General features: G+C 35.6%; 1 protein-coding gene across 1 annotated transcript in view; it reads left to right on the forward strand.

Annotated features, from left to right (window-relative positions):
- The window catches only part of LOC129575430 (tyrosine-protein phosphatase 99A), a 174,496-nt gene that overhangs the window by 102,740 nt on the left and 55,487 nt on the right, over positions 1–16,269 (forward strand). The window contains exons 6-8 of the mRNA XM_055459046.1: positions 3,835–3,958; positions 6,716–6,785; positions 6,869–6,980. Of these exons, the coding sequence (XP_055315021.1) occupies positions 3,835–3,958; positions 6,716–6,785; positions 6,869–6,980 (306 nt within the window). The remainder of the gene's footprint in view (positions 1–3,834; positions 3,959–6,715; positions 6,786–6,868; positions 6,981–16,269) is intronic.

The raw sequence follows: 16,269 nt of genomic DNA on the forward strand, positions 1-16,269 counted from the left end.
GGCGGATTGGCTTAGCATCGATCTTGATATGCATTTGTATAAAATGAAATGCTATCAGGCACATTCATTCATGTTTATGAATATTCCTTAAGTATTTTTGCAATTATCGTATGCGAAACGAATTACAAAAGCGCCACAGCGGCAAAAAGCGCACGCATCACATATTAAACTAGCACTGAGCGATAGCATTTGAGTACTGAAACGCTTGCCTCATTTGTTTTTTTTTTGTTTAAATGCTTTACAGATTTTGTCACTGGCTCTGTTTTTAATCGAATGGGAAAATTGCCAAACACTCAACAGTTTCCGACAAAGTTTTGGACTCACGCCTCTCCATTGACTCGATTCGTCAATACGATTCCATATTTTTATCATAAAATGAGTCCTAAAATGTTTTTCCCACATTCGTTTTCGTAGCTGGTTGATTGTTGATAAAAGAATGGCGCTAGGCATGTTGAAAATTGTATAACATCCGCACTCCAATTCGCACAAATTCGTTGACTGTATTACGTATGCTGCATGCATATCGAAATGAAAACGATTTCAAATAAACTACGATCATAGCTCTGTAATGATCGTTTTATAGTAGGAAAAAGTAGTAACTTCAAAGCCAGCGGCATCATCACCATTTTGATTATTAACATTAATATTATTATCATCATCATAACTTTTTCGCTTCTGGCTGTGTATGCGAAAGCACTTTCAATAACGCAATGTACGTTCAGTGAATTCAAATTCGATAATTTTATCTGGTGCGCCTTTCACTCAATCCATAGCTCTGTACATGCTGTGCTTCATCGCCATGTGGATCTTTGCGCTGAGCATTTCCGATTCGGGATTATTTTACGATTTCGCATGCACACGATATAGAACGACCCACGAACTCACTACACATACACATACCTGGGAAACAGTAACACTCACTCGCTTACAGTACAAATTTACAGATGGCGCATTCATTCGAGCTGTTCATCTCTCGACGGGTGCAATTCTTATTTGAATTTCAGTGCCAGAAAAGTCTTTTACCCAACAAGAGGCTTCTCGCACGGTTTATGCTGACAATGATTAATTTTAAAACATGAATCCACACATATACATACACATTTTCGAATGACTTCTTTTGAAGATGTGATTTTAAAGGGGTTATAAGTACACCAATATAGCAAAATCACAAACTTTGTATTTTTACTGTTCTGACTGTTCTGTGAGTGGTCTCAAAAGCCTGAAGCTAAGCGGAAGATGAACGGGAAAAAGTACCCAAAAAAATTTTGTTTGTTGAAATGATTAGCATTATTTTTCAATCGTTCAAAGAGTGTAAACTCCGGGCTTTTCTCCATCGGCTGTTTCAAACATGTATGCATTGAAAACAAAACAAAAAAAACAACATATACTAACAGCATCAACATTTTAAGCTGAACACAGACGCTACGCTACGTTAACACTTTCAGCATAGAGCCATTATTTCGAATGCGAATGCGAATGCGAATACGAATACAAAACGAGAAAACACAAATAAAACAAAAGAGAAGCGAAATGAAGAGAAATAGAAAAAAAAAATTGAAGTAAACGAGGAAAAAATGTAAATCTCCGCCATTTAGTGATTTTTGAAAAACAATGCATGTGCGTTAGGTGGAGCCAATGCTTTTCATGAGCAGTGTTGCGTGAGCAACATTCGAGTGGCTCAAAAATGGCAAACCGTAGACTCAGTGAATGACGGTAAACAGCAGTAAATTTACATTTGATTGTCTTCCCAAATATCGAATTCATTTTTTATATTGTTTGTTGTTCTACTTCCTCTTCGTTCCCATTGCACGAAAAAAGGATGAAAAAGCACGCACCAATTGATTTTACGTGATCATCAAGAAAACAATAACAATAACAACGGCAGTAGCAATGGCATCGTCCAAAGCATCTAAGAATGGAATTGAAACCTCAATTTTGCACAATTTTTTTTTGTTATGCAATTCCATCTCAGTTATTTTCTTGCATCGCTAAACATAAATGGCTTTCACTTTTCAATTAGGGAATAGAAATGATTGGCTTTCGATAAAAAAAAACAATGGTCCAGGTAGAATGAATGTTTTACACAGGAAATACAATCAATGTAAATGGGAAAAAATTGGTTGGACGAGGCAGTACAGCTCAGAATTATCGTTTAGGATTAATCTAGACTTTCACTAAGCTGGCGTTATTCACACGAACTTCTAATTTTGGATGCAAATATAAAAATAAGCTATTGATCCTATCTTGTGAAAATTCCAACTTCATTTTGCTTAAAATCGAATTTCAATAGTTTGTCAATTAAAATATAAACGATGAAATTATTGTGCTATTATCCGTGAATTTTCTTTATGGAAAAAAATGTGGTTTTGTTTGGACTGGTATTTGTCACATAACAGCTATCACTCAATGGTACTAATTGAAGTTGTTTTTGTACTGATGTGCGATAATGTATTTTCGTTTTTGATAGATAGTGAACAGGAGAATAGGGAACAGAATGAAAATTTATTATTTTATTCGAGAGATAGTGAAAAAGGATAATCAAAGCGATGCATGCAAGTTGAGAAATATACCAAATTCTAAACGGCAAAACCACTTTGCGAGGGGAAAAAGTCACAAAAAAGCATAGATGTGACAATTGGGTAATGCAGGATTCTGTTCTTAACACATTCACTATGTATCATTTCTTAATGATGTGTAAAATGTATGTAATGGGAAATGCACGTCGAAATCGAAGAACACAGAAGCCCGACAAAACGATAAATTCTTTTTGTCAGAGATGCATCCGTTTCCACATCGTCCATCATTTATCAGATATTCAAGGAACTAGATCGAATTGTGTATTCGTAAATGCAAAGAACGAACAACAGCAACATGGAATTCATTACTTTGCACATAAGCACACAAGTGCACACAACAATCGACAAACAGTAAATGCTGAGTAATCACCAACTAACGGTAGCCTTTGTAGCCTTCCATCGGATAATGTGGAGACACATAGATAACGATTGAAGTTAAGGGGTGTTGTTTGAAATCATAGCGACGCATGATATGTATGAAATGCATGGCATGCGATGCCATGCAATTAAAATGGTATAAATCAGCGGTGTGCGCATGAAATGTGTAGTACATTGATCAAATTCAGAATCAATGGTTTTATGTACAGTGTACAAACAAAGCAGGGCTTTTTTTTTATACATAGATATGTGAAACAGCCATCATTTAGATCATATATAGGTATGCCTCTCTTCTTTTGAAAGCTGAACTAGGTTGAAATCCATTGAATTACTTGATGATTTACACGAGTGATTTGAAGTGCACATTTCTTTTTGTTTGTCCACGAACGCGGTGTTTTAACGATTGCCGATGCGTTATGCAATCCGAATTAAGAAAGTAATAAGTTGTTAGGTGATAGATTGATCACTATGGAGTCGCATGTATGTGGATGAATGAGAAAGTCAACCCCACGGCAACGGACGTCATTGGATTCATACTGTATACAACTGTCAAAGCATTCCACCATTTAAACCTCCCAATCTAATAACAATCCAAAGCTCTCCAATGATATGTTGATCGAATTCGAACAGACGAAAAATCCCACGCAAACTCCAATTGCAACATTGTTAATTAGACGCATTTAAAAAAAAGTTATTTGCCATTAATTTGAAGAGATTACTAACTTACTTGAGTCAATATGTTTTTTGGTTCATTTTCAACATACGACCTAATCCTTTGACGACCATGGTGTGATTTATAGCCTATGAAGTTTGAAGTAGATTTAAGCATCGGTCATATTTTTTACTCAATTTCAATTACGTTTGATATATTTTAATTTAGATGTTCCTGATTCGCCGGAGCGACCACTGATTACAAGCTTCACATCTCGTTCAATGAATTTGTCGTGGGCTCATTCTCAAGAGCCACGAAATGCACCTGTAACACATTTCCTAATTGAAACCAGGTAAGTGAAATCGGTTAATGTAATTATAAACTATACCATTATATGAAGGCCGATTTTATTTGCAGTCAGATTTTCTGCAAATAGCGCTAGATGCTATTTGCAGCGAGGGGCAAATCACTCTTAGGTATTACTTTTACATAAATGGTATTACTTGGTATTACTTTCCGTACAAATCAAAAGTAATACCAGGTGTATTACTTCTATTGATCAGTATTACTTGGCATTACTTGGATATTACATTTTTTCGGTATTACTTTTTTCATAGAAATATCAAAAGTAGTACCAGAGGTATTACTTTTCTATTTGGTATTACTTTTGAGTGATTTTCCCCTTGATTTGCAGTCTAGAACAAAATAGTCATGACTGCAAATAGTGCTGAGTACTATTTGCAGTCTTATCAATAAACATATTTATCAACGACTGAAAATAGCGCTGGTTGCTATTTGCAGTCTCAAAATATAATTTGTATTAGACTGCAAATAGCATCCAGCGCTATTTGCAGTTTTATATCAGTGGCGTTGAGAAATCACTCTCGCGCGCGCGCGCTCATGATTTCTCAACACCACCGACACGACAAAAATATCATCGAACAATTACATTATCATCAAGAAAGTATGTTTGTTCTTTTCATATCGAACCTTATATTCATTGCTATTCGCAGTTTTATTTCGGTGGCGTTAAGAAATCATGAGCGCGCGCGCTGAATGCTATTCGCAGTCAATGCATATAAGGTTCGATATGAAAAGTATGATATGCAGTCATGACTATTTTGTTCTAGACTGCAAATAACATCGGCCATTATATGAAACATCCACAGTATAGAACTTGCAATTCTTCAATTATACATTAATCCGTCCATGGAACACATTTCAATAGTCATTCCTTTACTATGTGTATTTCTCTCTCAAAGTATCAATGAGCCGCAGTGATGTGATGTTATTTACAATTTTAAAGTAAAGTGTTTCCGTTGATACGTTTTATTTAAAACTGTCTGAAAATAATATTCCTGCGATTATTTGTTTGTGCTATGACAGTATGGTATCGAATTGCATGTACGTGGCATATTGCGTTCTGTTGCAATGTTTTGTTTCACTTTGAATCTTTAATCTCGTTTAATTTACGATGATGACACGTCCGTTACATGATTTTTTGTCGACATATATCGTGTACTCATTTGATTTTTCGCCTGATTCCTGTCACATTCCCTTATACAAAACATTTCAGAGATAATGAACATACAGAGGGAAGCTCTCGAAGATCAGATACAAAATGATCTGGTACGGGCAAAAAATGCGGCATCAAAATGAAACCAGCACGGAACGTTCACACAACAACAATATCGATGGAAAAATGAAATGTCTAATATACACTAGCGCGTGAGCATAGTTCGACATGCACAGCATACGCATACGAACACAAAGGAACATGGGAAACGTGCAAAAAGTCAAACCATTTATAACATTCAAAATATTTATTGATTTATGTTTTTTTGCGGCTTTTTTTCATTGGTTTGGAGGCGGCTGAATGCGATGCAGTGCCAACGTTTTGCCCATTGTGTGTTGCGAGTTTTTGCGGGCAATTTCGATTTTGTCGTCTATTGAAAGCACATGAGTGAATTTACATTCGACAGACGCATCTGCAAATACTGTAAACGCGCCGCTCGTTGGTTGACGAACCTTTTTCTGGCTCCGTTCAATTCTGCTCTGTCGTGTTCATTGTGCGTTGTGTTTTTGCACATGATTTTGATATTCATGTGCTACTATCAGACGCACATATACACAGAATCTTCCATGGATCCGTCTGCCGTGACGACTGGACATTTTTCGTGCTATGTCCACTTTTTTCATTGTGTCGCTGTTTTCATTGTCGTTATTTCTGTCGGTTTGTTTTTTCTCTCTCTCTCTCTCTCTCTCTCTCTCCTTTCTCGCGCCACCGTTCAGTTGCGTCGTGTTTTGTTTTAAATGTTATTTTGTCGTGTCCGGCTTGACACATTTCCGATTATTTCTGTCTATCTAAATGGATATTTATGAATGGTGTTGTACCTCCAAACACTAAGCACAAAATGTATTTTTATTCCCATTTTTTCACATTTTTCTACCACTTCCAATATGACGTTTGGTATAACTATGTGAACAGTATTTCCATAATATCCGCACATGGAATCTCGGTGAAGCTTCGCAGAAGATGAAAAAAAAAAAAAAGATACGATGAAGCTGATGGGAAAAATAAATCAAATTTATGTGCGTCACATTCTTTTTTTCTGTGCACAGGGACCCGTCGCGATGCATTATTCTACTCAGAGACAAAGAGACTTGAAAAGCGTCGAAGAAGTGAAAGCAAACGAATAATAAGTCAAATTAATCCTTGTTAAAATTATGATCATGGCTATTGACAAAAATGAATTATAGTTATCTTGGGTCAGTGAGATGATGAGTGAGGGTGAATGAATGAGAGTGGGAGAATGGCATGACCGACAGCAAATTGTCGATTTAAACGTAATAATTGGCATGTTGGCTATAAAACCTTGTCTAAATGGTAAAACTTCAAATATTCAACGTGCTCGCCTCGTGTCCCATAAGATATTCGCAAACAGTTGAACAAATAAATTGTTTGTTGAATAAATAATTAATCTTACATCAATTCTTTTATATATTAATGCCATTGCTGTTCTTTTGCTCCCTTTTTCCTTTTGAACGATAATCTTTGTAACAAACGATGCTGACACAACACCAACCGAATTTCCATTTCGCGTCATAGGGTCGGAGAGAATGGACCATGGGATCAGGTGCCACAAATTAATACCAAATCAAATATCACATCGTATCAGGTATGTATATATGTAGTGTAAGTGTATATATGTAAATGTATAGCAGCATTATTATATATGGTGTATATTTTTTTTTTTATCAGGTAACCGGATTGATACCATTTACGGTCTACAGCTTTCGACTACGTGCTGTTAATAAATTAGGTATTAGCCCTCCGTCCAAGGAATCATATTATATTGTATCATTAAGAGAAGGTAAGATTAAAATTATCATTTATAATTCTGATTCACACGGTTTGCATCATTTCCTGTGTTATAGACAAAAATGTTTTGTACGTTTTGGCCGAAAATAGATAGAAATGAACTAAAACGGATAGATGCCAGTTGATATGCTCGGATGATAGTTGGTTTTAGTATCTTACAACATCCATTGTGTATTTCAATATGGCTCAAGATTAAAGATGACAATAATGGCGTTGAATGCATCTTCCATTGTGTAATAATGAGTTTGGTGAAATGAAAATCATAAAAAATGTCTGATATCGTGCATTTATCGTCTGAAAATTGTGTTCTCGTTTTGGTCGATCCGACAATCAATATCACCTGAATTTCACAGTTTTGATCGAACTAGCTGATGGATTTCCTTATTATTATTATTATTATTTTTCTTTACAAGCGAATCTAATAACAAGAGATAAGCAGACAAATATTTGCGGAGCTGGACGCTAAGATTATATTTCAAGTATTATAGATAATGAATGCCAAACTTTTTCATCTAGAATTTGGGGCTAAATGGGAATACTGTGAAGTCTAGGCCTATGAGCACAATTCGATGAGTGTCTAAAAAGTGATGTACATAGAAATGAATTTGAATGTTCCACGAATGAATCTGTTTTCTTCACTTATTCTTGAGTGACTTTCATCACTGCAGTGTACAATTGAAATTATATCATAAAATGTATTCATATATTTTGTTTTGCAACATACGACTCGGACATTTTATTGGCTGCTAAGTAGTCCCTAATGTGACTAAAACTGGTATGCGGTTTAGAGTATATCCATCTCTGAAAGAGTTTTTTATGTGATATACTGTGCGATTAAAGTAGCGGTAGCGAAATATTTCCAATACTGATATCAACCTAACGTAACCGAATTTCAAATGATTTAAAATCGAATAATCTTAATAGTCGCATGAGATTCTATGTAATATATGAAATACCAAATACCATGGATTACACATTATATATATATATATATACATATATATATATATACATTCAATATGTGTAACGTGGTTACCTTTGGTAACTTACCAAATACAAATTGAAACATAATAACGTGGCGGATGGAGTTGCAGACGACTGAGTAATGGTGGTGACGGGTTACGATGATTATAATGCATGCTTGAACATAAACTGTAATAAATGTATGTTGGCATATGTAACAGCACCAGTAGCGGTATAATCAGCATATAACCGCAAACGGAGCAATTAAATAAAGGGAGGACGAAAGCGTGCAAGTGAGATGAAACCAAATCCAATAATGATTTTTGAAGAGTATGAGTTAAAGAGCATTCCCCAAATATTTAACTCTAGTGCTCTAGTGTGTATGTTTATTCGACATTTTCACGTATGCATGATAAAAATGTATTTAAAAAAAAAAACAACAAACTGTTTCGAACAATAAATTGGATAGGCTTCTCGTAGCAATGGTATTCCGTTGACTATGCTAGTTCGCCCATTCAAAGCAATGAATCGCATATTCTTGCCATCATTAATTATTTTAACCAAACATTCCGGAAAATCTGACAAAGATTATTCAGATACGGTTGTATGCTACTTGTTTATGACACCAACTAATATTGTAGAAACTTTACAGTTTTCAATTTGAATCGAATAATCAAAACAAAAACATGACAATGGAAAATTGACGACGACTAGCTTCTAAACGAGTGCAAATTCAAACGATTCTGAAACAACAGAATCAAAAATCGGCACAAGAAGAGTCTGCTCAGCTACTTAAATATTTTCGGCATTCGCTCATTTTGTGATTATGATTTTGGTTAAAATCATGGATAAGCAATGATTGATGATTACAAGATCATATTTTTTAAAGACGTGTTTATGCGCTTGACGCATTCATTCATAAGAAGTTATCATTAATTACGATTGACTTCAACTTTCTTGTGTGTAATTGAGAGCGACTCAGACGAGAATGAAGAAAGACCCCATCTATTCCAAGAATTAAGCATTATGAATATTATAACATTCTACACAGGATTTCTACTTCTCCTTCTATGTTCATGTATATCAAATTAGTTTTAAGTCTCCGATAATGATTATAACCGAACCTTGCTTGCGTTTAAATGATTTTGACTGACTGAGTATTGTGTATTTTGGTAGAAGGAAACATCTGAAATTATTCCAAAATCGTTTTATTTTCGAATGAAAAGTAAAAAAAAAAGAGCTTTCGAAGAGAACGTTATTGATGCTGTTTTGGAATATATTTGCTGGATCCACTAATTAGGTTGTTGCCATGACAAGCGATACCATGTTCCAAGAAGATTAAGTTGATTCCAAATTTTCTTGCTTGTGCAAAAGAAGACGAAAAAACATAGAAACCTTACTATTTTTGAGCTAATTTTTATTGTTCTCGCGTTAATGCGTCTTGTGGATATATTTTATTGTAGGAGTTTTTCAAGATTTATATTTCTTTGGATAAAATCGTCTCACGTACGTTTTTTGGGCTTAGCATTGCTTTTTCGAACGATTGCAATCTGAGCAGCAGTGTTTGGGGTTGGAAACGATTGGCATATAGTGTCATTTTATCATTATGAAATTGTTTACAAAACAATCACAAACGGCATTTCGCTGTCGACGTGTGTAAAACATATTTTCTGACGATTTTGTCATTTTTTTGTTATCATTCAGAATTCACCAAACGTTTCTGTTCGTGGCGCAAAACGCAAGTCGCGGGAGACAGGCATTTAATTTTCATAGATAAGCTTACCATTGCATATCACATGCACGAACCACGAGGCATGAGGCATGGGGCATGAGACATGAAACACAAATGTGAACTAGACAACAGAGAATCAGCAATACTGTTAACGCGTATCGCGTAATAAAACTATATATCATTTAAGCTGTGTTGCGCATTACCGTTCCAACGCTTCCGCTTGTTCCTTTACATTTACCTACTTGCAATATGGCTTTGTTACCAGTTTTGTTATTGCTTTGTATTCATTTCCTTCTGTTTCTGAGGCGTATTTTCACTATTTTGTTTCGATATTCCTTCTTCTTCTTGCTGACGACACTCTTTTTTTTCCTACACACGACTATTCCACGCCGCCATACATTCTGTTCTCCCTGGTGGGCATTAAACTCGATAACTAGTGTTCAATCTGGTAACCTGATGATAATTGAACTAATTGTCAGGGAACAAATTTCATTCTGAGTTTTATTCAATCGTTTCAGTCCAACAACCATGCTAACTAAGGAAATACAACAGCACGAAAATATTACTAACCTCCGTGAAATCATTGCAACTTAGCCAGAATGGGAAGACTTCCCTTTTTTCATCGTCTGATTTTTTTTTCACTCTGGCGCTGCGCTAGCTAAAAATGATTTATTATTACGAAATCCCATGAATACCAGAGTAGGAAAATACAAAGCGATAAGCCAGTAAAGGGAAAGAATCTGTTTCTGAACCAATGATGTGTGGCGGGAGTTAAAAAGTGGAGCGAAATTTTTTTGAATGTATCTATTCGGTAAAAACGAAATGCGGAAAAATTCATTGAAATTAAAATAAAAAATTCTAACCTCACCCAGGCGAAAAATACTTCACAGATGCCTGTACTATTTGTTCCATTTGTAATCTTTTAACGGTCTGAGTTATTACCGCCATTATTTGGAAAATTTATTCCAAAGATTTTTTTTAACTAGGGATGCATTTTACGTGATAGTTTGCAAACATTAATTAAATGATGAAGCGAAACGGAAAAAAACGTCACAAAACTTATAAAAACCGGGAAAATCAACTTCTTGTTGTATCTGGAATATGAGTATTATATTTTTTTTTCGTGCGTGGGGGAATTCTTCAAATGAAAATATATTGGCATTGTGTCTTATAGTTGGTATGGTACAAAAGCGCATTTTTTTGTGTAAATAGCAATTCAATACGAAATGCATGCAAATCGGGATACAATTCTGTGTTGGCATATTCAACATTTCATTTCAAGCAATGTATAACTTTTACGCATAAATGACATTTGTGCACAAATATAATGGCAAATTCATATTGTTTATATGGAACAAGTTATTTTCCCAACAAAAAAGACCAAGCTTAAGTCGGAAACTTATGTATTGGAAAGAACGTGTGAAGGCTTTATACCATTTGTGCTTTTTGCAATAATATGGAGCCGCCGTGATTATTTACCAATCAATAGTACTGAAGTACAGTGTATTTGAGCCCGTCTCCACTACAGCTTGAAAGCACAATGGTATAAAAATCTGCAAGAATTTACGCCTCGTTCTATGAACAATTGCAATTGTATAAGACATTCCATAGTGTATTTGAACGATATTCTAGCAAGTTTTTATTTCTTTTCCGCAAACTTTGTTTGTATGGAAAAGTATTGGTTTTACTAGCCAAAATTTCATGACATCTCCTCTTTCGGACCACTATAACGTCACGCCAAACTTCAAAATGCACATATCTGTACACTGGAAAAGCACATATCTGGCAATGTAGATGGGAACAAATTCTATCGATCAAGACCTATCTGCCTCCAAAAACATGTTGTTTACTATGAAAAATGTGTAAAATAGCGATGAGCGTATGGCGTCGTCTGCGTTCGCGTTCGCGTTTTTTGTTCGCCGATTATCTCAAAAAGTTGACAAGATAATTGAGATCTGTAAAAGCCAAAAGTTTTGGCATGTCGAGACATAGCTTCGGATTGATTTTGAGCCCATTCTGATTTACCAATTTCGTACCATAAGCCTCCGACTGAGGACCTGAAAAACCTTGAAAAATGACACTTTTGTACGGGAAGTACCCGAAAAAAGCATTTTTCAGGGTTTCGATCAATGCAAACTGCCATTTTTTTGCAAAAATAATGGGAGTCTGTGAACAACCGAACACCTACTTGCCCATAAATTTGGTCCAAAATCGACATTTCTTGAAATTTTCCTCGAAAAATAGACTTTTGTATGAAAAATCACACAGAAAGCCATTTTTTAGGGTTTTGGTCAAAGCAAACTGATGTTTTTTTGCAAAAATAATGGGAGCCTTCAAACAACCGAACACCTACTTGCCCATAAATTTGGTCCGAAATCAACATTTCTTGAAATTTTTGAAATTTTGTTCGAAAATGACACTTTTGTATGGAAAATGGTCGAAATAGTTATATTTTAAGATCAAAAATGCTATGAAAAAAGGGTCCATTGAAATTTTGGTTAAATATAAAGCGGGAGGTAAACTAGATTGCTGCGGAGCGGAAAAGTTTGGATTACGTATGTAATTCGTTTTATTTATTCAGAAGAAAATTATCATTCAATGGTCAAAATATGCTCCCAAAACCTGTGAATTAAGATCATTCGAAAAGTCGCTATCATACACACTAAAATATGGAATAATCAAACTACCCGCTTATTGTCAGAATTTGAACAATTGTAGAGCGCCATCCATAATTGACGGCAAAATCAGCTGTAAATAGCCCGTAAGTGATTTCGACATATTGTGAAATGTTGCGAAATCACACCAATAAGTGCTGAATTTTGCCATCATTTATGGACGGCGCTCTACAACTTCACACTTCGTATTTTGTATGTATTCAATACAAGATTATATGCGTGTGAATCAAACTAGTAGCCAATGACACTTATACGCGAGTTGATTTACATCTAGCAATAAATGAACGAAAAATGTCACTACTTTCACTAAACTACCGTCAGATGTCACTTGTTTGACGGTTTATTTACATCATACACTAATTTCAAAATGACAGATTTAGGTGTGTATCACTATAGTAATGTGTTTAAATGCTTTGACTGTGTCATACCGTGTGATTACATAGTAAGTCCACGGCACACATTGAAAATACATTGAGCTATGTATAGTTATGTTTTGGAATTATGTAAAATTGATTTGATTCCCGAATAATGAACAAAAATTAGAATATCGAACAACAAAATTTTCAGGAAAATTCCATTTATTGGAAGTTTTTAATCTCTCTCTTCAGTGTTTGAAATAAAATTTACATTATTTTCAAATGAACCAATTTTTCTATGTGTACAATAAACATATGAAATTAAAATGTTCAGTATCTTAAAGAAGGTTGCGACCATTTTTGTTAAATGGAGTGCATTAAATATGAAGTCACGACCATTTTTTATGTATTTGAATATTTTGGAAGAATCATTTAGTGGAATCTATTTAGTTTATTTCACACTAACACATGCTCATATACAGAGTACCATGATGCATGAATATGAATCGAGCAATAAAGTGTAAAGCGATTGAATTCTTATGAATAGGTTGAAGTATCAGTAACTCTGGAAAATTATGTCTTTTCTGAAACATTTTCAAAAATAGAATATCTTTAGTAACTGTTTGTTCGAATTGTATCATTGCAACATCTGTTTGAGCGCTAGTTACAAAATAAGATTCTTTTAAATCATCATTCTTATGAAGTTAGATCAAATATTCGTTTATTTGCTTGCTACGTAATTTTATTTCCTTCTTATGCACAAATTAAGAGAAAAGTGGGAGTGCAACAGTGAAAATAGAGCAGCAACAACAGCGTTTCTTGTTTAATTTTAGCCGCTTTCATGTTCAAGTAATTGCTTCGTACGCAGAAGAGATGAAAAAAACATAAAATCAGTCGTCTCATCTCTTTCCGAAGGAAGAGAGCAAATAAAGGCACCGAAATGAAATGAATGACGGAGGCCACGCAATGTGGTCAGATTTTTAGAGAACATGGGCATACTGGCTAGCCATACTGTGTGTCAGAAGCAATCTGATTGTTGGCTCAAATCACTAAAGTCATGACTGTCGTTGTTCTAAAATGAGTCAGCGTCTCTTATGCTCCGGATACACGCGCTCTCTTGGATCTAACATCGGCTGAAATCCACGAAATGAAGTGAATGCATGGCCGTTGAGTCCGGAAAGAGGCAAAGGAAATCCAAGACAAAAAGAGATCCCAGTATCACTGGTTGCAAATTAATTTCGAAATAGACAACATCTCATGCACACTTCCGACGCAGCCATGTTTCTGGCACTTTTCCGTTATTTTCATTTATCTTCACTTTGAATACCACATACACATTATATCACACATACTGTGCCGAGACTCGAGCGGTGGACAACATATGTTTGTATTGAATGGCACCACTGTCGCTATTCAAATAAGCACAAAAACGTAGCATCGTAATAAAAAAAAAGACAGAACAATTATTTTTTTTTCTTGTCATGACTCTTGGCCGCCGCCTCTGCTATCGCGTCCGAACTAAAAACTTTTTACATTGATGGCAACTGCTCCGTCGTATATACGTATTTCGTCAGAGAATGAAGAAGAGAAAATGAAAGAATGGAAAAAGAGAGGGAGCAGGAGTCCTGTTGATATAGGTTTATGGCTGGTGTGGCGCTGTTTGGTGTCACTGTGTGTGTTTCATTTTAAATTGCGTTTAGTTCACTTTCACCACTTGACGCGTGATTTTCAGATTTTCAAAGCACAAGGGTTAGATGTGAATTATACCGTACTAAAACGGATGTGAGATGAATAGATACACTTACACATGCTTCCAATACATTCAAATGAAATACACCATTTAAATATATGATTTCGGTTGTGCTTTGTGCGAAGCATTTTAATGTTTTTGAACGACTTTAATGTAACGAGATAAAATTTCGGACGTGCCACTGGAGCATACGCACAAGAAGAGGAAGTCAACGAGTGAGCGTAAAAAAACTTTTCATTTATCTTCGTTTCGTTTGTTTTGATTTTCTTCTCTCGCGGATTTGTGGGTGCTTGAAGTTGTGGGATGGAGCAGTCCGTAATGGAATGTGTAACTGTACTTTTTCTCCTTCCGTCCCTTGAACCTGTTTCCGCCCACTCTTTTCTTCCATATGATATGTTGATCAGCACCGGCACAAACGTACTGAAAATTAAATTTATTTAAACCGATTCATAGTTTTCAATTCGATCAAAATTAGAATCATTTAATTTAACGAGAGAAATAAATAGCTATGAGGTCTCATGATGATGTCGACGACAGAAAAAAAGATTGTTGGTAAGCGCGCACGAAAGCAGAAATAATAAAAATGAATAAAATGTCAAATATTTTTTCGTTTTTAAATCTCGCTGCGATTATATCAGTGAAATGAATTTGAACCAACGACATAGAATAGCAAAGGCCGCGATCCGCGCATTAATTTTGGTACTATGATTCAAATTTAGCCACCCAGAAGTGTTGGTGTGTGTGCAAACAAAGCTAATGAAAAATGAATACATGGCGGCCAGAGCAGACGAAGAGCGACACTCTCACACCAACGCTGAGCTTAACTTAATTTATATTTCCTTTTCCGTAAAGCAAATGGTATTCAAATTAGGAGCAACGATATCACAGCCGGCGACAGCCTGCGCGAGTGACGAAAGCACCCTAGTGCTGAAAGTCGAACTCGCACAATTTAAAACTACGCCCTACTATAGACGGACTATAGTCGGAATTTCGGCTGTTATACGCTCTCAGTCTATATTTCGCCTAAAACTCGAACTGATAATCAACTTTCAGGCGTATATTTGTCTGAAATCCAGGCGTAAAAACGGCTGGAATACAACTTACTGGGAGGAATATCGACTGAGAGCGTATACTAGCCGGAATTCCGTCTATATTCAGGCGTAAATTTTAAACAGTGCACCTATATATGTATACACGCAATTTCGAACTTTTTTTCTGAGTAATTATCTGGTATGAATGAAGTATGGTTAGAAAGTTCCTAGATCATAGGCCCAGAAAATGCACTCAAACTAGGAAATCGATCTCCACAGATATGGCCACTTGAAAATTTAGAGCAATTCTCAGTTTTTTCCATTTTACGGATGTTGGACCGGGCCCGTTAATCTTCAATTCATTCATTTTTCTGAATCTAATCGTCCAGACCTTTCCAACAAGCCCAAGAATGTCGAAATCGGACCAACCGTTCATGAGTTATGGCCATTTGGAAATTTTCTTTGCCGTCGCCACCAATTATTCTGAGATATAAGTTTTGTCTGTCTGTCCATAGTTTTTGTTCGATCTGTTTCAAACTTTCAGGCATTGAAGTGTATCAAAAACAAAGACATTTTTGTTCCGCCACTTTTTGATCTTGGTCTTGGCGGGCCTTTGAAAATTCAAAAAAATGGCCTTCCTTCCAATGGCTACTGTGCCCAAACCAGTCAACCGATTTCAGACTTTTGGATATCGTTGAAAAGGTATCAAGGTTAAAATTTTCCCATCCGCTCGATAGAGCCTCCATCGATTGAATCGAAAGAGTTTTTCAAAAG

Source organism: Sitodiplosis mosellana, unplaced genomic scaffold, assembly GCF_009176505.1.
Source record: "Sitodiplosis mosellana isolate CC-2019 unplaced genomic scaffold, AAFC_SMos_1.0 Smas_scaffold_6167, whole genome shotgun sequence".
In the NCBI taxonomy this organism is placed as follows: domain Eukaryota; kingdom Metazoa; phylum Arthropoda; class Insecta; order Diptera; family Cecidomyiidae; genus Sitodiplosis; species Sitodiplosis mosellana.